At 33.7% G+C, this 24337-nt stretch overlaps 2 protein-coding genes across 6 annotated transcripts in view; one reads left to right on the top strand and one right to left on the bottom strand.

Moving 5' to 3' along the window:
• The window catches only part of LOC122573774 (elongation of very long chain fatty acids protein AAEL008004-like), a 53751-nt gene extending 33724 nt beyond the window's left edge, over positions 1 to 20027 (top strand). For 3 of the 5 annotated variants that reach the window (XM_043740607.1, XM_043740611.1, XM_043740608.1), the window contains 5 exons: positions 14302 to 14418; positions 14491 to 14762; positions 14846 to 15029; positions 15446 to 15561; positions 15684 to 20027. In XM_043740607.1, the coding sequence (XP_043596542.1) occupies positions 14328 to 14418; positions 14491 to 14762; positions 14846 to 15029; positions 15446 to 15561; positions 15684 to 15929 (909 nt within the window). In that variant the 5' untranslated portion in view covers positions 14302 to 14327 and the 3' untranslated portion in view covers positions 15930 to 20027. Of the gene's footprint in view, positions 1 to 1768; positions 1987 to 9394; positions 9523 to 14301; positions 14419 to 14490; positions 14763 to 14845; positions 15030 to 15445; positions 15562 to 15683 lie in introns of those variants that run through there. The other 2 variants (XM_043740609.1, XM_043740610.1) reach the window with 2 other exon arrangements.
• LOC122573779 (elongation of very long chain fatty acids protein) lies at positions 19096 to 22477 on the bottom strand. The gene is made up of 7 exons (XM_043740619.1): positions 22317 to 22477; positions 22018 to 22111; positions 21469 to 21659; positions 21287 to 21376; positions 21145 to 21201; positions 20621 to 20863; positions 19096 to 20537 (listed from the first exon to the last, which is right to left on the bottom strand). The coding sequence occupies exons 2-7, from the start codon at positions 22076 to 22078 to the stop codon at positions 20379 to 20381; spliced, it is 801 nt and encodes a 266-aa protein (XP_043596554.1). The 5' UTR covers positions 22079 to 22111; positions 22317 to 22477; the 3' UTR covers positions 19096 to 20378.
• Positions 22478 to 24337: the final 1860 nt, after the last annotated feature.

Genomic DNA, 24337 nt, shown 5'->3' with positions numbered 1-24337 from the left:
TAATTGAAAATATTGTTGCAGTTTCAATGAATTCTGTCTACTAATGCTAACGTAATGATCTATGAAATTAACAATAAGTTTACACCATGGATAATTGAGTCACACTAATCAACAAATTAATCGTTTGCTTTCTTAAAAAAATTAAACATTATTCACATATTCTGATACTCAAATTATGATTCTTTTTGAAAATGGAATTGATCAGTTTCTGGGCGGTTGAAGTATCGATGCGTGGGTAATTTTTGTCACTACTGTCAGTAATGTCTTCCTACTTTTTGGTTGCTTTTTCATTTTTTGTTTCTACTTTTTGCCATGTATATTTCGTCAGGAACGATAGAGCATTCGAAATATTTATGTTTTACGATTTTTCTGTTGGCCTTAATGAAGCATTCGTGGATGTCTTTCTGTCGCCCTTTCTCTCGAGCGCTTGCACATATCGATCAAGGTTCGAAAAGGACACGAACGTCGAAAGTACGATGTATGAACAACGCTTTTCTCAGGTTTCATTTTATGAAAATAACGATCTTTTGTGCCACTCGATCTTTTGAGTGTTTGTATAATCGTTCCAAACGATTTCAATCGTCTCGCGTAATCATTTCCCTGTGATTTCCATGTTATTGAAGAAATGTAGAGAGATTGTAAGTGTTTATTGTGTAAGTGTAAGTGAGTGTTGAGATGTTAAAATGCTTAGAGTCGTACAAAAGTAGTCAATGTAGTCGGTGATGACATTCAAACAATTATGAAACAAATCGTATTAACAAGATGCCTGATCCAAGATGTTTGATGGATCATTTATATCAAGGTCGCAACTTTCATTACTGAAAGATAGAAAAAGCTGTCTCTTAATGTGAAATTGAGTAATCATCTGGACCAAAATTGATCGACCTTGATCTAGTGATCTTGATCTTAATCGACCTAAAAAATCTGCATTTACATATATCTATGCACACTCCATGTCAGGAAATTCTATGCAATAGCAAACATATTGGCCGGTAAAAACAGAACAGGTAATCTTTGTTAGATGAGTAGCGAATATTTTCGTTTAGTTATTTCACAAGGTCTGTTGTATAAGTATCTTTTTTATTTACATTCTCGCCCAGTAACGAATGATGCCGCCTAATGGGTTCTTAATTACGATATTCATCTATCGTATTTATTCGTTTATTCGTGTTTGGAATTGATTTTTTAGAAATTTGAGTTCTAGTATTACACTTATTTCATCCACGACTATATTACAACACCGAACCTTAGAAATAAATTCGGAATCAGCCAAATCAACGTTCATTATTTCCCCTTGTTTTATAGACAGGTATGCACCTTTTTCATGTTATTTGAAACGTCCAATTCAAATTGCTAAATCATTCGTTGTCTTTCATTCAATTTTACTACTTGGGATTACTTCAAATTACTCTCAGAAACTAATTCAATGTTAATCCTGAGTCTTTTGCCTTTATGAACAGGAAGAAGCCAAGAAGTCACGACTTATTTTAACGGCTTCCTGTAATCAACACTGTATCTCTTGCGTTGTAGCAGGATTGAATCCTTAACGAAAGAGCGCAAAAGTCACCACAAAATTTGTACGAAAAAACAACTTGCCCCTCCAATTCGTCTGTATCCAGGTTTATCGTTTGATACCCCCCTTCTGGCAGCTTTTCCTACTCCCAAGTTGGTAGAAAGTAGCGGCAGTATGGTACGATCGAATCGGCCCTCTCAGTCCATCAGGAACGTCGGATCACGCGAGATCGAGGGTCTTTGCGGTATCCCCTAATTCACAAACGCGCATACATCGATCCGACGTGCGCCGATCTGCGTTGCAATTTTTCCAATCGATCGTTCGTTTGCGACAATCGGGTGGTGTTTAAAGTTTGGAAGGAAAACCAAGTCTGGGTACACTCCTTCTAAATTGGTCGTAAATAAATACATAGGTAGATGGTGGTGCTGTGACGTGAATCGTCATACGATTATCCGTGAACTAATTCATTTTCGGTAAGAGGATGTACATTTGGAATCTGTTTTGTGCTTGGGACTTCCTACTCTATTAATTATATTTTAAAGATCGAAGATTACGATAGTAATTTCTTTGCTTATATTTCAAAGTTTTGAATAATTCTGAAATTTTGCTTATATGTAAAAGTCTTGATTAGAGTTCTAAAGAGGATGAAAGTTTCATACTTTTGAGGGGGAGGGGGGACGCGTGCAATCTCTGTAATTACGCATTTTCAAAAAAAAAAAAAAAAAAAAGGAAAGTTGTATTATAAGTGTCACACCTGCTTTGGTAGTATAATCGTTAGCTTCATACGATTTCTAGATTAGATCTTTATGATTTTGATAAGTATGGAATAAAATTGCAAAAGGAAACATTAGAAATGAACGATCGATGATCAATCGGTGATATCCTGATTTCCACGGCAGAAATGTCCTTGGGAGGTTCTCTCGATTTACGTTTACTTGCTACCCTACTGTAATTCCTCAACCGGTCTTTCTCCCTGTCATGATTGCATTTGATGTGGTTTCCTGCGATGTTGCCGACTGGTTTTCTGTACGTTTCATCGGTCACTTATCCTTGTAATCCCGTTACTAAGAAATTGATATTAGCCAGCATACGATGCCAGTGAGAACGAAATTTTAGAATGAACTCAGACATTGAGTTCTTTCGCTGTCGTTCCTTGCAAACATCAAAACACACTTGTCCTTTATACATTTTTGATTTCTTATCGATTTTTTAAATTCTTTCTTTTATCATCAAATAGTAAATCTTCAAATTTCATCTATAAGATTTAATTAAAAAAATGTTCATCTTGTTCCATATTCGCGAAAATTCAAGATGTAATATTTTAAATTATTCAATCTATATTGCGATTTCACTTAGCTCTAGTTTTATAAATCAGGTTAGATACACGAGATTCTACGAAGATCATAATCCAGTAAAGTTCCTTTCCACTTGATCGGCTAGTATCTCTGTTTCCTAGAACGTCGGTTCCTCGTCTTTCTTCGTTTCCTCTAGACAATTCTCCACAGGTGAACGACCAGAGTTCTAACTAGAAATCTAGTTACGCGTCACACGTTGCAATTTCACTCTAACCTGTAGACAGTGATACATAACGAAGCCTTGGAACTTGTTTACAGTCGGTTCCGGGGTTGTGTCTCGCATCTCGGCGCTCGAACTCGGTACGATCTCGAACCGGCACGATATTGCCAAGAATTTCCGCGTATAAACCGGAAAGACATGGAACTGTTGTCTGTTCGTGTCACTGGTGGTTCTCCGCGGTGAACCAGGTAGGCTTGCTGATCCAGTCATATTACTTTCCATTTCATTCGGACGTGTTGTAAGCGGACCTTCTTCAAAACATGTCATTCGAGGGAAAAATGCGTGCGTGCAAGTACATTCATCAAGGTCGTGCGAATCATGCAGGTTGTATTGTAGGGATGTACGTATATCACGAGAGTTACGTAAGCACGAAAATACAAGAACACAGGTTTTAAAACAGGTCAATGCTTCCTCCTCGTTCGAGATGTAATATTCCTTGACCTTATGTTTCGTTTTGTTTCTAATAACGAGATTTTGATCAAAGAGGGTTAATTGAATTTTTGAGGTTTTAACTAGGTTGGATGAGGACAAGCGATTTGTTCTCACGCGTTGTCACGACGAGTATATACGCATTACGAAACAGGAAGCTATACACATGTCGGGATAAAATAACTCTGTATGAAATTTTATTACATGAATATGTATTAAGTATTTCGTATCGCTTTGAGAATCTGAATTCACGCAGTTATGTATTCTAACTTTTAAATGTAAATCTAAAAGTTTTAATTTCATAGGTTTTATCTAAATCTTTACTTTTATAATAAATTGAGTTATAACAACCTCTACTCTCTATCACGATACGTTTTCATAACTTGAAAAGGTGCAATCAACTTTTTTTAATAATGAACATAGACTGCTATTTTATGGGAAATGACTGACTTACGTTTACACTGAGAAGTTCAACTTCATAAATCGTAGTACAGAGAAAAATGACGATTATAAACATTGCCTTTTTAAATTTCCTTGTGAAAAATACGCTTACATCGCTATGATTTTCAGTTATTTAAACTAACTGACATAGTTGTCGTTAAGTTTCATTTAGAAAGCGTCAGTTGAGATCTTGACCTTGCCACGTGAAATCGAGAATGTCATAATCTTTAAGTTTCTCGTTTTACTCTTTAAACAGTATTTTTATACTGCTGTAATGTAGGTACGAGCGTCGTAAGCAGTCCCGAAAGGTTTTTTTGTTTAACTTTCAATTCTCGTATTCTTTTTCGTGTACGGAATGTTTGCATTCATTATAGATTTCACTCCAGTTGCATTCTCAACGAACCTTTTTCGATCCTGTCGAAGAGGAATGGAACAACATCTATCACCGTGAAAATTTTCCATGCTATTCAGAATGTTCGTTTCCAAGCGACCAATATTCTCATGCAAAAATATCTTTTATGGCAAAATATATATAAATTGCGCGTATGTCTTTTCAGACGGAAATGAGAATAAGATAGGAACCGCGTAAGCGCTTAACAGGTTTAGGTTATGATTTCACATTTCGCACTTTCCAATGAACGCGAAGTATTACATGACTGGCAACACGATTTGTATTGAAGTAATTCTCGCCATTTCCTCTTAAAGCTGTTCGATAATTACGCGTGCTGTTATAAGCGTTCCCTCTGGTTCATTTTACAAGAAAAATGGAAACAAAGTGACTTAAAGAGGGGACATAAGATAGCAACGTTTAATATTTCATGAGTATAAACATTGCAAGCAAAATTACAAAGCAGTATATTAAATATGTTGTTGACATGCTCAGCATTTTAAATTTTCAAATTATTATTCAGGTATGGCTTGTAAAAATTATTCTTCATTTTCATCATCGCCTTTTTTATTTTTTATTTTCGACTCTTGAATCACGATCGTATAATTATTTAGAAATTCCATATGATTTTAATACGCGTCGTTTCCGCAAAATGAGTCAATTGCCTTAATAGACCGAAGGATATAGATTAAATGAGAAATTTCACTTCTGCATCGATTAACGTAATGAACGAGTAAAGATTTGAAGAAGTGAAAGAGAGCAAAAACAGGAACATAGGCAATAACTGGCATTAGAGGGGGGCCTTTCTTTACTCACTTTATTCATTGAAACGAGCTTATGGAATTAATTTTATATTATCGACCTGACTAATACTTTTCACGCACTCGTCAATTATCTATTTATTTAATTATCTTTTCAACGAATATAGAGCGGGTCTTTTTGATTGCATCTAAAATATACAGAATTGTAATATAGGATTGTAAATATAGGACTACATGTGTCAGAGAATGCTTGAATGCCAGCGTTAAATGTAGGTCGTCAAGCTAATCGTTCGTTGACTATAGTAAGATACGTGCAAAATCTTTTCATAAGTATTTTTAAATTAGATACATTGTACATATAAACTGTTGATGAGGAGACATTTCTACTCATTTTAATGCTTTTCTTGAGATATATAAAGATATTTTATATTCACAAATATACATATGTATGTAGTGTGTATGTTTATAATAATATCCAAATTATGTGCATGTTTTGGTGGACTTGAGGAATTTCTATATCTATAAAGAATATCTACAAAAAAGAAATGTGACAGGAGAGGAAGAGTAGAGAGAAGGTTATAAGATAGAAAAGGAGGAAAGGGAGGGATGTGGGAAATATACACCTACTTTTGTTCCTGCTAATGATAATTCCTATCTAACTTTTAATTAATTGATCCTAAAAATTCTGTCATATTGAATCAAACTTAAGTTGTCTTTCGCAAACTGAAATTTCTATTTTATCTCTTTAATTAGATTTCAATTTCATTATAGACGCAGTATATATGTAGGTGTACGAAGTACAGGTTGTCTTTGTAGAAGTTAAGTCAGACATACCGATCCTAGGTAATGAAATCCAATAAATTTATCCTATCTACTTCCTACTTTCGCGCAGATCGAACGCGACTACTCGCGTAACAATTTCACAAATTTCGTATAGAGAACTATCGTATTACCTATGTTCCTGCTTCACTGCCAATGGCAACGAAAATGGTTGCTCGCGTTCTTGCAATCCTTTTTCGCTCGCGCGACACCGATAAAAATAAAAATAGCTGACAAGAAGAAAGCGTAGCGGACATAGTTTCAGGAGCAATGCGTCACTTGATCGATTGAAACTCTTTTTCTTTTATTAATATTCACTTTCCAAGAATAGGAGGACATTGCCTGATTTTTGAACCGAATTTTCAACAACTCGTCCTTACATTAATTTAAATTCCTTTTTGTTTGATAAATTTACATTTTTTAAAAATGAGTCGACATTGGTAATTTTAAACCATTGTACATTACTTCTTTTTATATTCATCGTACTTCGGTCTTTCAATTTTGGACTTTCCGAAACGATTATCAAAACACGAGTATCTCAATCGAGTTTGATTTACTTTTATATTACGACATACTTATTATATATATTTACAGTATATACAACTGATTATCAATCTAGTATGTATATATCTCAGTATGTTAATAGATCGATTGGCTAATTAATTTACTCGAGTGTAATCCACAGATGTAAATTCTTTGATAATATTCATGACTTTTTTCTTAGATTATTTATCTTTTGAATAACGCGCTTGAAAATGATTGCTATTTAAATATATGTGACCCATTAACACACAATACAATGTTCGGAAAGAGCCAATAGTTTTGTATTCGTCTATCAATATCCGCATGCTTCTAAATTAATAGATAAATTTCTCATGCAATCAACGTTCTAAGACCTAAGAATTACAATTTGAACAGAATTTGACTCTTGAGATATGGCATTTAATTCGATACTTTGAACAATTTATTTCCTAATTCAATGAGTATAAGAATGAGTATACGTAAGTAGCTGGTTAGTACGTCTCTTTGCTTACTTCTTACCTATATTGCAGCAGCATACTTGCAGTTAATTTGTTGTTTATGTGCATGGAATCTCGTTCCTTCCATCAAAATGCGTATATGCAAAACGTACGATCGCGGATCAAATGGGAGACCGCAGTTGTCATGCGGTTGTTCAATCGGGATTTGACTAGAAATGAAACGAATGATGTCAACGTGTTTACTTGATTGAATAGGAATGTGTATGTAGATGTTCCCTTTAGCAATTTTGTACAGTCGCGTCAAAGTGATTAATCTGTTAAAATGTCAAATCCGGAAGAACATAATATGAATCTCTTAGAAGACAAGCTGATCGCCTTTACTTTTTCAATTCCAATATTCGAATGCATGGTTAGTACCCAATTTCTAAAAAAATAAATAATTTACTTCTGCAAGTTTCTTAATTACAAGGAAATAAATACAAATAATTGTAAATTTTAAGATAGATTTCAAACAATAATTTTTGTGGAATAAAGAAAGATATTTGTGGGATTGATCTGCACAGAGTTCTATGTTATATCGGTTTGCTTCCTCTTAAACTGAATGTCTTAAACGAGCCAAATAATCGAACCGATTTTCGATCTCCTTTAAACTTTTCTTTTCCTTCCAAGATTCTCGGTTTCTTTCCTTTCGAATATTTCCAAAATTTCCAGGATGGCTTCGTAACATTTTCGCAACGTTTTGCAGGCGTATTTATCGTCGTCGTCGATCGTAACGTTGCAAGAGATTATATTGTGCGTCCATGGAAAGAGCTTACGAAACCTCCGCGAAGATAAATCGCGAAACGCCGTGAAACATGGTCATCGCGTGGCAGAAAGTTAAGTCTTACATGATCTCAATTCTTAAAAGCAAGTAGTTAAATACGCACAGAATGTATAACCAAGGATCGTTATTTCGAAAATGATCTTATTTGTAAGAAGTCAGCTGATCTGTGGCGCTGGCATAATTCCGAGCGCGCGAGATACGCAAGGAAAAAACGAGACAAATACAAGGGAAAGGTGCATGGGTCGCGGTTATGAATTTCCATTTCGCGTTCTCTGGTTTAGCGACCGCAAATTTTCGAAGCGTAACTTTACCGTTTCCGTCAAAACGAACGTATGATGGTTGTTTTCTATCAAGCGAATATCGAGGTCTATATGCCAAAGTTGAATCAGCAATAAATATCGTCTGACGATTCTATGTTGCGAAATGAGTTATATTTTATGGGGATAACGTTAAGCATGCCGCTACTCGTATTATTTTACTCGTATAACTTGCAAGAGACAAATGTTTGTAAATGTAAAATCGTTCCGATGCAAATAATGTGCACTACTTGAATGCAAACGATGCATATTTCGTAGTAGATGTTTTTAATGTGTATCTATGTCGTGGAATAATAATGGCACTGTGCCGCTATATGCAGTTTTCAATATGCGTTATATGTTTCAAGAATGTTAGTTGTAGGAAGTGTTGAAAATGTTCCAGGAATTAAATTATTGTAATAGATGTTACGACTATTGTCTTTTAACTTGTTGAAACATCGTGATGGATTTCGTTCCTTGCTATTTAAAATTGATTATTTCTTTAGCGTAAACCTCGCGTCGAGTACGTACTTGTCTGTTGACGACGAAAACAAATGTTATTACACCGTTATATTATTTTAACCATTGTTTTGGTTGAATTGTGGTCTAATTATTAATTGTTTCTTATTAATGAATTTTAGCATATTATGAAGTTTATCGTTTCAAACGTTATCCTTAATGATGGGTGGCAGTTCATAATTACTATGAGGTATATTATTATATCGGATAGTTTATATTATCTCATATGCGTTGAACAGGAAAATCAGAAAAGTTTGTTTTTTTATAAAGAAAAATACGTCAGTTAAAATTCGTAGTTACAACTATAAATTATTTTTTCTTTCTATAATCTCATACTTATTTCTATTTATTATTTACAAACAATTATATAATACAAAGAGTATCATGTGACTTTCGCTACTACTATGAACTATGAATCATCCTATTATAGACCCCACTATATAAGACCGCCCATGGCTACATCGCTAATATGCAGGCGACTAATCGATTAATCGATTAAACTATCGACCAGCAAGCAAGCTTCTCAGGGAATGCGCCCGAATAAAAGAAGACTCGAAATCAAAAATACGACGGTCGCAATTCGAGCAGACCGCGCTGTGTTGTAAACCGGTTTCTGCATTTTCTGAGGCAGCATGTGACACAGAAACGAGACGGGTTGACGAGAAGATGAACTGGTGACATACATCTCGGACGTTCATAATCGTAGTGTAACCAACAGTCATACCAGACTTGTCTTTGATGACCACTGATCTTTAATTAAGAGTCTCTTGTTTCCTTACTCCTACTTCTCACGTGGTTTGCACTTCAGCATGCTTTTAATGAGAACGAGACGTTTAGAATCAGTCTGAAGATTGATGAGTTGATAAGCTATTCGCCTGTTTGTGATTGAACGCTTAACTATGGCTATATTATTCCTAATTATCTCTTTCTTAATTAACCGAATAAATTAAGAGCGACTGCTCCGAGATGCAGGAAGCGGTGTGTAGTAAATATCGCTGCGGGATATTTTTCCACTTTATTTTTCGCTTTATCATTGCACGTATTCTGGTAGAATGTTGTAGTTATAAAATTAGATTAGTTATTACGTATATGCATAATTATCATCACGATCATCATTCATTGCCTGCTATCCCCTTTACAGATCTTACACACCGTTCATGGTACTTTAAATCGTCATATATCATCACCAGTTGTAAATCATCTAAATCATGAGTAACTATTATAAAATACTTAGTCAACCACAGATGGTTATAAATCATTCAAATCATTATTGTTATAATTATAATAATGGGTAACTCTCACTTTGGATCAATCACTCGATGTTTTAATAATTGCGTAAAAAATAAATATAAATCAGGAAGGATTACGAAATTGTATAATGATGAAAACTGTATATACTATATCGATTACGCGAGGGGCAGAGATATTTGTGGTTGAAAGAATAGATTTACCATGGTTCTTGATTTTAGAACGAGAATTTATTAGCGGTTGTTCAACGTCGATTAGAAATGCTATTTATTTCCACGATAACTATAACACATGATAGAAACAAGTAATGAGATTACGATTTGAAGGATAATCTGTGAATTCTTCGTTCTCGTACTATGTATAAATTTTGTATATATTCTATGTAGAAGTAAAATGTTGAAATACTGATGAGCGTAAAGTACGAGTCAAGAGATGTCCATTTCAATACATTTTATTTAAGAAATAAATTATTTATAGATGATTTACTTAATATTTGACAGTATCAAATAATTAAACATTAGAACATTAATCTGTATAAAGAGCGAGTCATAAGATATCTTTTAAATAAATTCGGGACTCAAAATAAAACAGAGACGCGATTACCTAATTAGCAATAAGTGTACAAATAAGTCTCAAAAAAAAAAAAAAATATTTTGAAAAATTAATTATTTCTAATGTTTTTATTTTATGATTTCTAATAATGATAGAAAAGAACGGATAAGAATACTTAATAATAGAAAATAAATAAGGGATAATAGTTTGCGGTTAATAATTTCGCTGGTACTAAGAAATGCGGGAAGGTATTGTATACTTAGACTTGTGTATTACATTTTTATAGAGAAATATTCGTATATTTGACTATTTATGAAGCTCAGTGTGTATCAATTACTATCATTCATGATCGTCTTATCTAAATGTTAAAATCAAATTAAAGCGATCTACAAAGTGAGAATTTTCCTGGTCGTATTCTTAATCATATTCTCTTGCGGTCGATTACCATTATTATATTCTGCTAGCTATAGAATGGCTCTACTAACTGCTGCATATTTATTCCATGAATAACGAGTTCCAAAGTGTTACTTGTTAATGATGTTATTGTTTGCATATCTAATGCTAAATAAAGTTGTATTTTCTATAAGAACGTAAACAATGATATATTTTCCTCGAATGTTATAAACAGATCTACATATTTGTATGAGTAACCGTCAGGATTTTTTCGTAATTGCTACCCTGATTTGAACACTATTTAACATGGCAATATCATCCATCTGTATGTCGCAATTATATGATAATTAATTATGATGTTTGAATAATCATGTAATTTAACGTGTCTATACGTAAAGAAATTCGCGCTATTAGTTTGCAGCGCTTTTCTTGTAAACGATAAGTATGAGGAAAAATTGAAAGAGGAAAAAGATGGATGATTTAAAGTGTACTGTATATTGACAATATCTTCCTCGCAAGTGAAAAAATATATACAAATATGTGCATTTTGCAGCTGCACTATTTTTTAACATGATTCTTCCTTGTTTTAGCATATATTGAATGCTCTCATTGTTCTGTGCAAAAAGGTATTCAGGTAAATTGATTAGTTTAAGAGATACTTTAACTTTAATTCTGTAGAATATCATACGAAGAGCAAGGTAAGACGCAACGTAGTACTCTTGTATTTACGTTTTCTTTGTCTTACGTATGATAAATTCTACAAAATTAAAGTTAAAATACCTCTTAAACTAATCAGTTTTCGACCAAAGTTACCCTAATACTTCTTTTTCGTAGAATAATGAGAGGATCTGATGTATGTAAAAAAAGAAAGGTTTCAATTTTAAAAAATAGTGCAACTGCAAAAATGCACATGCGAACATGTTGTTTACTTTGAATTATACAACTTTTCCTCTTTCATTTTTTTCCTTGTGCTTATCGTTTATGATAGAGACGTTGGGAACTAATATGAACGTGAATAACCTGTATGTAAAATGTATATCATATATAAAGTATATTGTACATGAAGAAAATAAAATCCACTGATTGATATTTCCAGAAAATATTACAGTTTCGAACATTTTTCTGGAGCATACAGAAGTCGATGAAAAAAGACAGGTTGTTTACGAACTAGTGCAAGTCATTACTAGGTAGTATTGGAAGGAAATTGCAACATGTAATAGAATGGTTCGTATCTCGGAATGCGAGAAAAAAACATGAATGTCAAGTTAATACGAATATGCGAACGATCTAATCGGTTACGATAATTATAAACACAGTCGAATAACATCCTATTAATTATACCAATCGATGTTTTTTACTTGATATTATATACAAATCGTAAAAAACGACATTATGATGGAGACTTACGTGAAAACAAAGTAATTCACTGATGCGTAGTTTCTTTCTAATGTAACCGATCATCGTTTATGTAATTGCCGTTGACATAAATAACTATGAGCGTTGTGAATTCTCCAAAAGGATTTATCATAAGTTTAAAAAATTTCCTAAGGATATTCAATTTTTTCTTATGCACCAATTAATGAACGATACTGGATTATTTTGAGTTATGACATTTTCGAGATACATGTGCGATACGTTAGTCGATCTTTGTCAATCCACTTGTTCGATTAAGTATGCAGGATGAAATTTCTTCGAAAAAGACAATGACAAAGCACGTTGCTCGTGTACTAGATAACTACATAACTGTTTCCGCAGGCAATTTCTTGGATAGAGGTTTTATACGTCGGAAAAGTGTCCAAGAAATAGGAATGTCGTTAACTGTATCAGGAATTTACAGAATTAACTAGAATTTTATAAAGCAGTGTACATGAAATTGCTCTTCAAACAACGGTACTTAACAGAAGAAAATTCTATCAAAAGGTCCCGTGTAATTTCTGCAATTATTCGCAAATGAAAAGAAGAATTATTATTACTGTTTGATAGAGCACCAAATCATTGTTAAGTGTATGAATATAAAATCATATAAAAGATAAAATAAATATAAAATTAATATAATTCGTCGAGAATGAACAAGGTTCGGTTAATTTATTTAATGAAAGGTTCCCTTTTGTCCTCCGTATGAGCGATGGTCGATTATTGTAATTGCGTCAGTTCTTCATTTTTTCTTTCCCCCGATACACCGCATCGCAGTGAAAATCCACGCTCTCCCCTATTACCATTCCCCAAGAATCGTTCGGAAATCTCTAATCTCTTAGAACTCGTGATTCACCATTCGCTTGTCGATGGTTAAACTGCAGGCCTAGTAAAAGCGATCGAGGACAAACCGTTTAAGTTTTACCATCGTTTGTGGCTTTGAAGAGAGTAGACCAACATGTTTAAAGTGTCCTTGCTTAAGCTATCATTCTTGACATATTCTTCGACGGAAAATTTGTCTGACCGTTACGTTCTATTCCACTTGTTTCGAGAGGAAAAGGTTGATCGTAATTTTTGCGAGCGGTCATAAAATTACATTCGAACGGTCCTGAAGTTTGAAACGGTCGTTTAAATAGACAATCAAATAGACTTCTATACTAAACAGGTTCTAAATAAGCAGCTACAGGTATACCAGATGAAAATACATTATTTTAAAATTTTATTGTAGTAGCCAATATAAAATAAGAATGGATGGAGAGTTTGAACTAAAAATGTAAAAGCGACTTCATCTATCTTGCCTGTAATTCCTGTATGAACAGCAATGTCTATGAGCTAGAAGTGGAAAAAAAAATAAGGTAGCAAAAAATAGCACGATATATATCTACATGGTGGAGCATTGCCATTGGGCGAACAGTTTAAATATTGTCATTAAAGACTGCGAAATCGAGCGTGCCACTGTTTTCTCTTCTTTTCCATCATGCACCGAAACGTGCAATGTCGAATCGGAACCGGTTCATATGTAGATTACGAGGGAGAATGTAGATCTGTGCAATCGATCGATCTGCTTGCGCAACTAGATATCACGAAATGAAATAAACAACTCAAAAACTAAAATTGATTGCTGCTACATATTGTGGTTAAAGCTAGTTATCATTATTTAGATATTAATTTTTCTTCTTCTTTATTTATTCTTTTATCTTGATGCTTCAACAACGACAGATAATAGCAATTTCTAGATATACATTGTCAGGTATTAGTATAGAATAACAAAAAAATTAGGGGTGTAGGGATAATGTTACAATAATTAAGCACATTGGAATGTCAGCTATTTTATTTTGTGCCGTAATTTTTCATTCTTATTGCAGTTTTTAAATTAATTGTTAATAGTAGAAACACATTTTTCCGAATGGTTTTCTAAAGAAGACATAATGTACTAAAACATGAGGTCAGTTTTATACATATATAAACAAATATATTATATATATTATATATTATATATTATTATAATATATATATATATTAATAACTTACTATAATATATTACGGTGTATATACACTGTGCATGAAAGGGTCAACTTTTGTTTCTAATAAAAGAACAAAATAATATTTGAAATCTTACACAATCTTATGGAACAATTGTTATATTTTCAGTTGTTTTAGTCGAGCTTCCATTGAATATGAGCAGCGCACCTCATATCGACAGGATGTCAAATATCTACAACAACTCAGTGGTTAGATTTTATCACTATGTATTTCACGATCTATCGGGTAAGAAATAATATCTTTCTTCAATGATTATTTTCTTTGATTCTCCTGTTGTATATTAATTTCCTCTTTCAGATCCTCGGACAAGAGATTGGTTCCTCATACCATCACCCGTACCTGGTGCTAGTATTATAATCGGTTATTTGTATTTCATCTTATCTTGGGGTCCGAGACATATGGAGCACAGAAAACCATACCAATTAAAGAAAATTCTAGTCTTCTACAACTTCCTGCAAGTTCTCCTCAGCTTTTGGCTATTTTACGAAGGTCTGGACGCAGCTTGGCTTCGAAAGTACAGTTGGAAGTGTCAACCTGTTGACTATTCTAACTCTCCAGACGCACTTAGAGTATTCTTACCATTTCTAATTTTCATTTGACTCTTATTACGAATTTTACTTTTCAACTTTAATTAAATATAAATTTATCGTAGGTCGCCAGAGGCGTATATATTTATTTTTTGGCGAAGCTATCGGAACTTCTAGACACAATATTCTTCGTTCTAAGAAAGAAAGAGAGCCAAATCACATTCCTTCATTTGTATCATCACACTGTAATGCCGATGGCCTCTTGGGGCGCTACCAAATATTATCCGGGTGGACATGGCACGTTTATAGGTAAAGTTTACGTTTCCTTAATACATTGGAAATCGGTGTATTTTAACATGACTGCCGCTAATAGTTAAATGATTTCTGCAGTTGTAATTAATTTGCATTTCATTAAATCGACAGCTCTGGCTATAAATACTCATTTTTTACTCGATTTTAGAATCAGCGATTATTTTATACCTCAAGCAATTTACAATTCAATTTCCAACCAAGCGACTGTTTTCAAAAATATAATGTTTCAAGTTAATATATATTTTTTGCCTTTTATAATTTTCTTTTGGTTTATTAGCTGATAGATCCTCAGATCCGAATTAATGGAAAGGTATTGCACAACTTAATGTCTGAGTACCGATCTCGAACGAATTAATACTAAAACATTACATTCTCATTCTTCACTTAATTACGCCCAGATCGTTTTCTTCCAGGCGTTGTTAATAGTTTCGTGCACATTATCATGTACACGTACTATTTGCTAGCTGCATTACTACCTCAGTACCAGAAATATCTATGGTGGAAGAAATACATCACGACCCTCCAAATGGTGAATATCTTTCCTCTATGCGTTATTTTTCATGTTTATTCTGAGTTTTCTAAATAGCCGTAAATACCATGGTTTCATTCATATAGATAGATGCAATAGACACTTCTCATTATGTTAAACAGGGTCAATTCTGCTTGGCGTTTCTGCACAGCTGCCAATTACTCATTTACGATTGTGACTACCCAAAATGGTCGCTCATCATAATTCTGCCAAACGCGATGTTCTTCTACTTCTTGTTCGCCGATTTCTACAGCAACGCGTATAAGTATAACGAAAACTATTCGAAATCGATAGAGGGTAAAGAGAATAGAGTCGCGAAGGAAGTGGCAAATGGAAACACGCAAAATGGAAAAAGAAAAACAGAGTAGTATAGAATTCCATGAGTATGAAACAAGCAACGAGAAGAAGAAAAATCGACTAGAATATTCGCTCGTTGCCGTTGGCTTTTCATTCAACGCGTTAAAAGTGGACCATCGACGATTGGTCGATGAAACGACTATGGGATGTTTGAATGGATTTATATTCACGGTGACTGTGCTTTTGATCCCTCAACGTCAATAGTTCCATGAACAATAAGAACTGAATTTTACAACCTCGAAGATTTCTTGAAAATTCCCTAGAAAAATCGGAAAAACTTGTTTTCTTTGTTTCATGTCGCGTCCCTTGGCGATAATGGGGAAGAAGTGCATATTTGCGCATAAAATCGATCGTTTCTCCTTGATCGTTTGCAGGCAGACTGTCATCTACGGAGTCTTTAACTGCATGCGTCAATTATAACCATTCAAGAATGTAGATTTAGAATAATTACTAGCGATAACAATTGATGAGAAAGGGGAAAGACGTGCGAGAGTTTTAATTGAAGTTACATAAGGTAAATTCAGAAGAAAAACGCCACACTTGTAATATCTTCTAATGGGAGAAAGAGAATTGTGTATGTTGCGTCTTGTCGTAACCCTGCTTGTATGCATGAAAAAACACGTTAGTACCTGCTCGACTCACAATGTACAGGTCTGTGCCTGTGAACCATTAAAGCAATAACTGTACAAAAAATTACTTAAAAATTTTGTATATGTGAGACATTACGCAATGCTTGTTACAAGCGTAATGGAAACAAGACCTATTTTACTATTTAATAGCTTCTTATCAATTAGTAAACACAGAAAAAGAATTTAGAGAACAGGAATTAGTGCATGTGGCATCTTTCCTATAAGATGTAGGAGAGCTGTCATTTTAGCAGCGTATCACTTTTTTTAATTTTTGTGGATTATGCATAAGAAAAATTGATAACTGCTTTTGCTTTTCATATATGAGTGTATTATTGTAATAAAAAAATTAATCGTTTAAATCAATATGAAGCCAAATTTGTTATTGATCCTTAATAAAAAAAAGGGTGGCGTATCTCCCAAATTTACCTTAGATTAATATAATATTTTATAGATTAATATAGAAAATATTCTAACTAATCGTTTGACGATCCGCTTAAAAATAATTTAATCTTGAATTACATCATTACGTCTTAACTAGAAAATGAATGTAAGAATTCACGTACTTTAAAGAATTTGAAAATACAGTTTCATCGTACTAATTTTTAGTTTTCGTGCCCAATTAGACAATATTAGATAAATACTGGAGTGAAAAGAACAGATCGTTCTTCTGAAGTATGTAGACTTACAATATATTACAATGGGAATGAAATTGACTGGTTGGTTTTAATGTTAGTATAATTTCAATCATTTCAATCGTCAGTCTATTGTCAGATTAAGACTATCTAGATAGTATTATCGAATAATAAGCCTTATGACGGTCATTTAAATGGCACGATGTTTTAACAAGGCTGCCAACTTCTTCGATCTTCTATGTAATTATTAATTAATCCAAAGTATTTTATACATTCCATTTTACGATGTAGAGTTTCATAAAGGGCATCAAATAAGTATAAGCTGCAAATACATTCAGGTCGAGTAAATAATCAAAATTTTATATTGATTACCGCCGATGAATCACCGTACCGTTTCTTACAATGGCACAAAACAGTGAGGGATCCAGTTGGACTTTTTCACCCGCAAACGAACAAGTACGAAATAATTCTCAAGGAGAAACGCAGTGTATCTCTGAAAATAAATCTGAAATCTCCTGAATTCCAGCTTCATACCTGTACAAGCATCGTAACTTGTCCCGTTTTTTGTCTACAGATTTTAGAGAACCACTCTTTCAGAATCGATTTATCATGGTGTAGTCTGTGAAATTGTAGGAAAAAATGCGAGTTACGTCAGACATTTCGGTCTTTTATTACACGCTTCGCTCAAATCTTTATTATTTAAATTGAAAGGAATGTTGATCTTGTAGTTATAAATGAGTGTAATTTGAAGAATAAACACAATCTTTCAAGAATTTTTTAACATGAAATAATTAAAAGAAGAGTTGATTTATGGTTGCTTATTAGCAAAACTCCAATGACTGAAACGTCGAAGATATTTGTTGGAGTATGAAAAGCTAAGGAAAAAGTTTGTGCAGACCTAGAATTACTATTAGGACTAGGAATTATTTTGCGAGTCACATAATACATATTTAAGTGTTAACAAGAATAAAGTTTAATAATGAAGTAACGAAGACAAAGAAAATTGCTTTAAGTTCGCTTTGTACCTGCCTCGTTGCAGGAACCTCATTTTTAATTAGTGGAAATTAATCGTTGAATTTCACTGAATTTTACAGTTCCCATTTAGATATATTGTAATATATTGTAAGACAGCTGCTATTTATTTTTTCCGCAATGTTTCCTTTGCAGCACGCTTTGCAAGCTATATTTGAACATAAATATTGAATCACGATACTTTCCCAATCATACACGCGAAAAAATCAATCATAACGATGATTTTTCTATATTCGTGATTACGTTAGTTTTCGTTTGTACGTTTTTCATTGAAATTTTCTTTATGTTTTGCTACTTGCCGTGTCTATATAAAGAAAGAATATTAATTATCATTATCATGCATAAAGTTTTAAAAAAAGAAACATTTATGAAAGAGAAATTACTTATTGGTCAACTTTATTAAATTCTGTTTGCAAGAATATTAGAATCTGGTATTTAGTTACTGTTAACAGCAACGATTTATTTGGGAAATGGAAGAAAAGGAGAAGAAGAATGAAAGTAGACGTCACAAGAAGAGAGATCTAACTTCGACTCGTTGAATTTTAATACAACTTCATGTAAAGATCTCTTTTTAAAATGACTCTTTAGGGATTACCTCTTATATTAAGGTAGATATTTAAAAATTTATAAATTGTCCGAATGTTCGAAAGAAAGAAAGAATTGTCCGAAGATTTTTATCTTAAATACAATTTATGTTCCTTGATTGCTTTTAGTTGCTACAGTGCCGTTTCGCGATCGTGATTTGCATCATAATAGATCAAATCCATATACATTTCCATTGAACATTATTTTTAAAGGTAGAAAAATCCAAAACATATTTCGAACGTTGCATTAAAATTTACAAGCTGTATTGAGATCCTCCTTTTGTCAACTCGTCTAAAAAGTTATGAATAAATAATAACTTTGTGTATTTACATGTCTTAATTGTGATCGACTTCTATAAATATGCAGAATATTAACGTATGCCATGATTAACGGCAACATTTCTGCTTATGTTGCACACTGTTGCATCAGGCGTGACAGATATGCGTTTTAAATTCGTTGATTCGTTCAAAACACAAGTAAATAACTGTTTGCGTTTTCGAACGAATCAACAAAATATTTTTTCTTCGGTGGTTATATATATATATATATACCTTATAATACCGTGATAATATATATATATATAAAAGATAATATATATATATATATTATAAAAGATAATATATATATATATATTATCACGTCAATATCAATATCACGTGACTGTAGTTACGAAACTGATTCACAAAATGCAAAATGGAAATTAATCTTAGCCAACATTCTTATATAAAAAAGGATTTTTCACAGGACAGCTTATCCATCCGAGTTAAAACGAAACGATTTCAGTGTAAACCAAATATCGTACAGAGTTGCGACGCAAAGTCGGCAAGGCAAAAGCTATTTAATTTAAAAATTAATTTAAAAGATCATCAAGTCTTAGGAATAAAAAGAAAGAGAAAACAAAAAATAATTTCAGAAATATACTATTTGTGATGAGTTCCTCCAGATAGAAATTCATCGAAGAGTCAACCGATTAAAAGTTGAAACAGGAGCGATAGACGCAGGGTCTTGCTTTCCGAGGAGAAAGCAATTACCGTTCTTCGATGCTTTCGATGTGACAGTCGTCTAGAGAAGATACAGTGCCTTCTCTGTTCGACCTTTTCCTGAATCATAGCCCACCTCGTTTTACAGAGATCGCCCCCGGGAATTTGCCTTTAGTCAAGATTTCGTTATACTTTCTCCAGCTTCTGACGAATCGTCTCGGTATTTTTCCTGAGACATCGTATGCTCATTGGACCTATTGGCCTAGATCCCGAACGGAGCTCGTTATTTATTGGAATTTCAAATTAGATTCATCGAAATCATGACGGATAGATTCGCTCCAATCTAACGGACCTTGAATTCAAATCCTTTTCTTAATTAGAACTGCTTTCCGGTCTTTTGTCGTTTTATTATATTCTCATATACGACCTTTGCTCCGTCTCTTCCTTTTATTCGACTTTCTTGCGTTAATGAACTTCTTTTTCCTTTTTCGTTTTCTTTTTTTTCTTTTTTAAGTTTTCATCTTTAGGTCGGATGGCTTCCTATTTTCGTTCATTTACCATTTCGATTGGCGAGGGCGTCACATTGATGATTTTAGAAGATATTAAATTTGCTTTTTCGTGTAGGATTTTCGATAAAAGTTGCCGAACAAGTAGATGAAGATTATCGTGTTGGCGATAAAGAAATACGTAAGGGCCCTTGGTACCTTGCAATCCATCGCGAGAATCATCAGTTGGTAGCCGAGCATCAGGAAGAACTGCACCTGGCGCGGCGAAGAAAACACGGTTAGTGTAGGTATTGCGTTCGGAAGAAAGCGTCGATGCGTTGTTTGGTGAAAATATTTACCAGCTGGATCCAGGTCATGTATTTCTTCCACCACAAGTATTTCTTGTATTGCGGGCCAAGAGCTGCTATCAGGTAGTACGAGTACATGACAATGTGCACGAAGGTATTCAAGAAACCAATTAGAGCACCTTGCTCTCCGGGGAGAAATTTCAGATAGCACCATGAGAATATCGCGGTTAGCGTATGGTGGTACACGTGTAGAAAAGTCACTTGGTTTTGTTTTTTTCGGAGAACGAAGAATACCTTTGAAGTGATAGAAAAATTGAAAAATCGTATTTTCGTATACAAAGTAGAGTATTATTTATCTGAACTATTAACTGTCCGAACGAAATCATCGTTAATTTAATTGGTGATTGATTATACCCTTGTTGATTGAATCTACTGCATGGATAAAAAGTAATGAATAGCGAGGAAAATGGGTGAACTCCAGTTATATGAATTGTTTGTTCCCTAGCGAGTTCAGAAAAATGGAGTTCTACTGTATTAAATAATTACACTTCGTATATTGTATATATTGAACTCACTGTATCGAGTAGTTCGACTAGTTTCGCGATGAAATACCACCAGGCAGCTTTTGTCACCTATTTCACGTAAAACTTATTATTACACTATGCAATTAACAAATTGGGCACTACGGCTATTCATGTATTTTTCTGGTAAACCCACCGTGGTTTGAGTTCCCAAATCCGTAAGTGGCCGATTCGCGTTATTACATTTAGGTGAAAGCATGAGGGATGCAACACCCGGTTCGAAAGCCTGTTAAAAGTCACACGAGAAATGATTACCAAAACAGGTGAAATTAGGAATTGAAATAATTTGAATTTATTAGTTGTTCTAATGAATCTTACTTTATGCGTCAACCAGATACTGAAAAGCACTTGGATCGCGTTGTAAAGAATCAGCACGTTTTTCAATTGAAATGCCGGCCTTTTTTCCATCATTTTCGGTCCAACTTTTAAAACGAACGCTAAGTAGGTTCCAACGATGCACAGCATAGGTCCAGGGGAGTTCATCATTGGCCAGGAATCTACCATTATTTCTTAAAAAAAAACACGGTTTAATCGAATACCTTAGACTATTTTTCAATGATCACTGTAGTATTTTTGTAGTGAGAACATTTTATCTATTTCCTATTTTAATTCTTTTTTACATACAAAGCGCGTCGAGACCTTTACGTCGTTTTTACATAGAATTTGCATCAATTAGCATCGCTATTGATTTGAAATATTAAAGAAAAGATGAGTTTTCCCCGTATTATTCATAAAGTAGGTTACTTTGACTTTAATGAATAAAGCTGATTGACGTGACGCGAAAAGAAAGAGCTCTATTCGCAAGAGCGAACTTTTGGACATCCAGCTTGATATTATCTTCCTGTTGAACGATGTTCACGCAATTACCTTTGTTAGCCTCCAAGATTTCATTGTAGTTGTTGACTACCAAACGAATTATGTTCGACATGCTGACTAATTCTCCTATCTTCTTTCAGACCAACTGTAAAACGAACAAAATATTGTTTCTTAGAAAAAAAGAGAGAAATCAGTGAACGATTAAGAATGAAAATTTAGACAAACTTGATTGGAAACACATAACGAAACTTAACCAACTTTTTCAAGATCGTAAAATGTCATTCGTAAATTTTTCGATTAATAAGTCAAACTTCACACGTTTCCAGTACGTAAGTAGAATAAGACATCACCTCAAATCCTCAAGATTAGACCGGATTCTCTCTCTGTTCGGTCGGAGAAGCGTCGAAACTCACTTCCGCCCCCGTGCTTGTTTTCTGTTTGTGAACCTTTCGAAGTTCCTCGAATAGCGTTTTCTCCAGAGGAGCAGATGTTGAAGGAGAAGCCGCGAACCAAAAACTGATCATCTGTCGGGCAAACTGGCCACTAGGAGGACCAAAACCTCGATCTTCTTCGTCTGCCCCTCCACAAGATTCGAATACCCTGTAAAATTGAAACTCGAACCGCTCGATGGGGGAAGCAGATCGGCAAAAGAAGAAGGGGTAAAAGACTAGGTCGTGATGCATGTAAAAATGAATTAAAACGAGACCTGTGAAGCACGTCACTACTGAACTCTTATTTACTGAATTTCTTATTGATCGATTAAACGACCACTTGGAAATTATATTTTAAAATTGACAAAGGAAACGTAACTCCTTGATCATAGGTGAAACTATTAAATATTAACAGCAAACAGATGAATATTTATGTTAAAGAATTTTCTATTTGATTTACGTACATTCCCACGCCATATCTTGGTATTAAGATATTTATTCGTTGCATTCGTTTTTTAAGAAATTAGACTATGCTAATACTTCTTGCATCTTACAGAATATCTTGTATGTAATATTCTCCAGTATGATTACGTACATCATGACATGAAAATTCGTGATTCGATTGAGGTGTGTGATACGTGAATACGCTGATAAATAAAATTAAAGTTTAATGGATGATACTTTTAAGAGTTTAAATATTCTGACTAAATCTAAATTCTCGAAATTTTCATTTACACCACTATGATTTTCGATCCCCTATAGGTGTCCTAATACTATCTTTGATTTAATTATGGTCAGTTAAATATGCTTTGCTAATGTTATATCTGTCATTATTGAAGTTGAAGGAGAGATTACTATTCAAACTTCTACACGTAGCAAATGCACAGAGTATCTCAGTTTTACACAGCTAAACTTTACCAAACTTTACCTTTTCCTGTAAGGAAAAATAAGAAAGAAATGTTATGCATATAAACTTAGATTCTTAAATGCTTTATTAAAATACTATAACAAAAATAAGAAATAACAACGAACTGCCTTCTCGTTCGATACCACATAAGGATAAATTATCGTTAGATAGATTTTCGTTATAATTTCATCTCAAAATGTTGCTCGCTATTATAGATGGAGAACTGGCATCTGCGAGAAATAGAATTTATTTCATTACTAATTTCTTATTAATTTTCCCTAATTACGGCAAATTAATCACGAATCCTTTCTACTAATTAATTTGTGCTTGATAAACTTTTTCTTTTGCAGTTTCGTACAAGTAAATATCTATTGGCATGACATCTGGTGATTTTGGGCTACATAGAATTGATCATCCTCGAACTATCTAACGTTGAGAGTAATGGTCATTTAATCATTGCCAGATTGATTGACTAAATCAACGATGTCAGCAAGTAAACATAACATTGCAGTCTCTGTAAACATATATCAAATAGATGTCGACAATGTATTCCTATGGTGTGTAGACGAAACACCAGTTCGTTATTATTTCATATTCCTGTTATAGCTTTTTAATAAAACGTTTCAAAGCCTGGGGCCTACATAACATTTTTCTCTTAAATTTGCTTATAGGATATGAAATATCACGGGATACCCTGTATGATAGTAACAAACCATCGTACACGTGCAGAATTCGTAAACAGTACAAACAACGAGACAGGCTCGTAATATTATATACAAGTAAAAAAATAATAAGAATTACACATTCGTTTGCGGCACGACTATTTGCGAAATTGACGAACGACTTGTTTGACCGGAATAAAGAGACGTCACGAAGAAAATAACTTGGAGTGTGAGAACATATTTGCCCTGTTAAACTCTTTATAGACTTGATGCAATTAGGTGACGTACAGCGGAGGGGCAAGCGACAGTTAAATATTTGCATCGAAACCCGACGTTTTGTATCGTCGATCAAACAGCGAAGTCTAGTAATT

This window comes from Bombus pyrosoma, linkage group LG12 (assembly GCF_014825855.1).
Source record: "Bombus pyrosoma isolate SC7728 linkage group LG12, ASM1482585v1, whole genome shotgun sequence".
Classification (NCBI taxonomy): Eukaryota; Metazoa; Arthropoda; class Insecta; order Hymenoptera; family Apidae; genus Bombus; species Bombus pyrosoma.
This window is presented reverse-complemented; position numbering and strand designations above follow the sequence as displayed.

Bases quoted from the DNA above. Each gene is read 5' to 3' on its own strand.
- LOC122573779 (XM_043740619.1), bottom strand. From the start codon at position 22,078: ATGTCGAACATAATTCGTTTGGTAGTCAACAACTACAATGAAATCTTG. The intron at 21,377-21,468 runs GTAAGATTCATT...GACTTTTAACAG, and splicing joins GTATCTGGTTGACGCATAAA to GCTTTCGAACCGGGTGTTGC. The intron at 21,202-21,286 runs GTGGGTTTACCA...TACGTGAAATAG, and splicing joins ATTTGGGAACTCAAACCACG to GTGACAAAAGCTGCCTGGTG.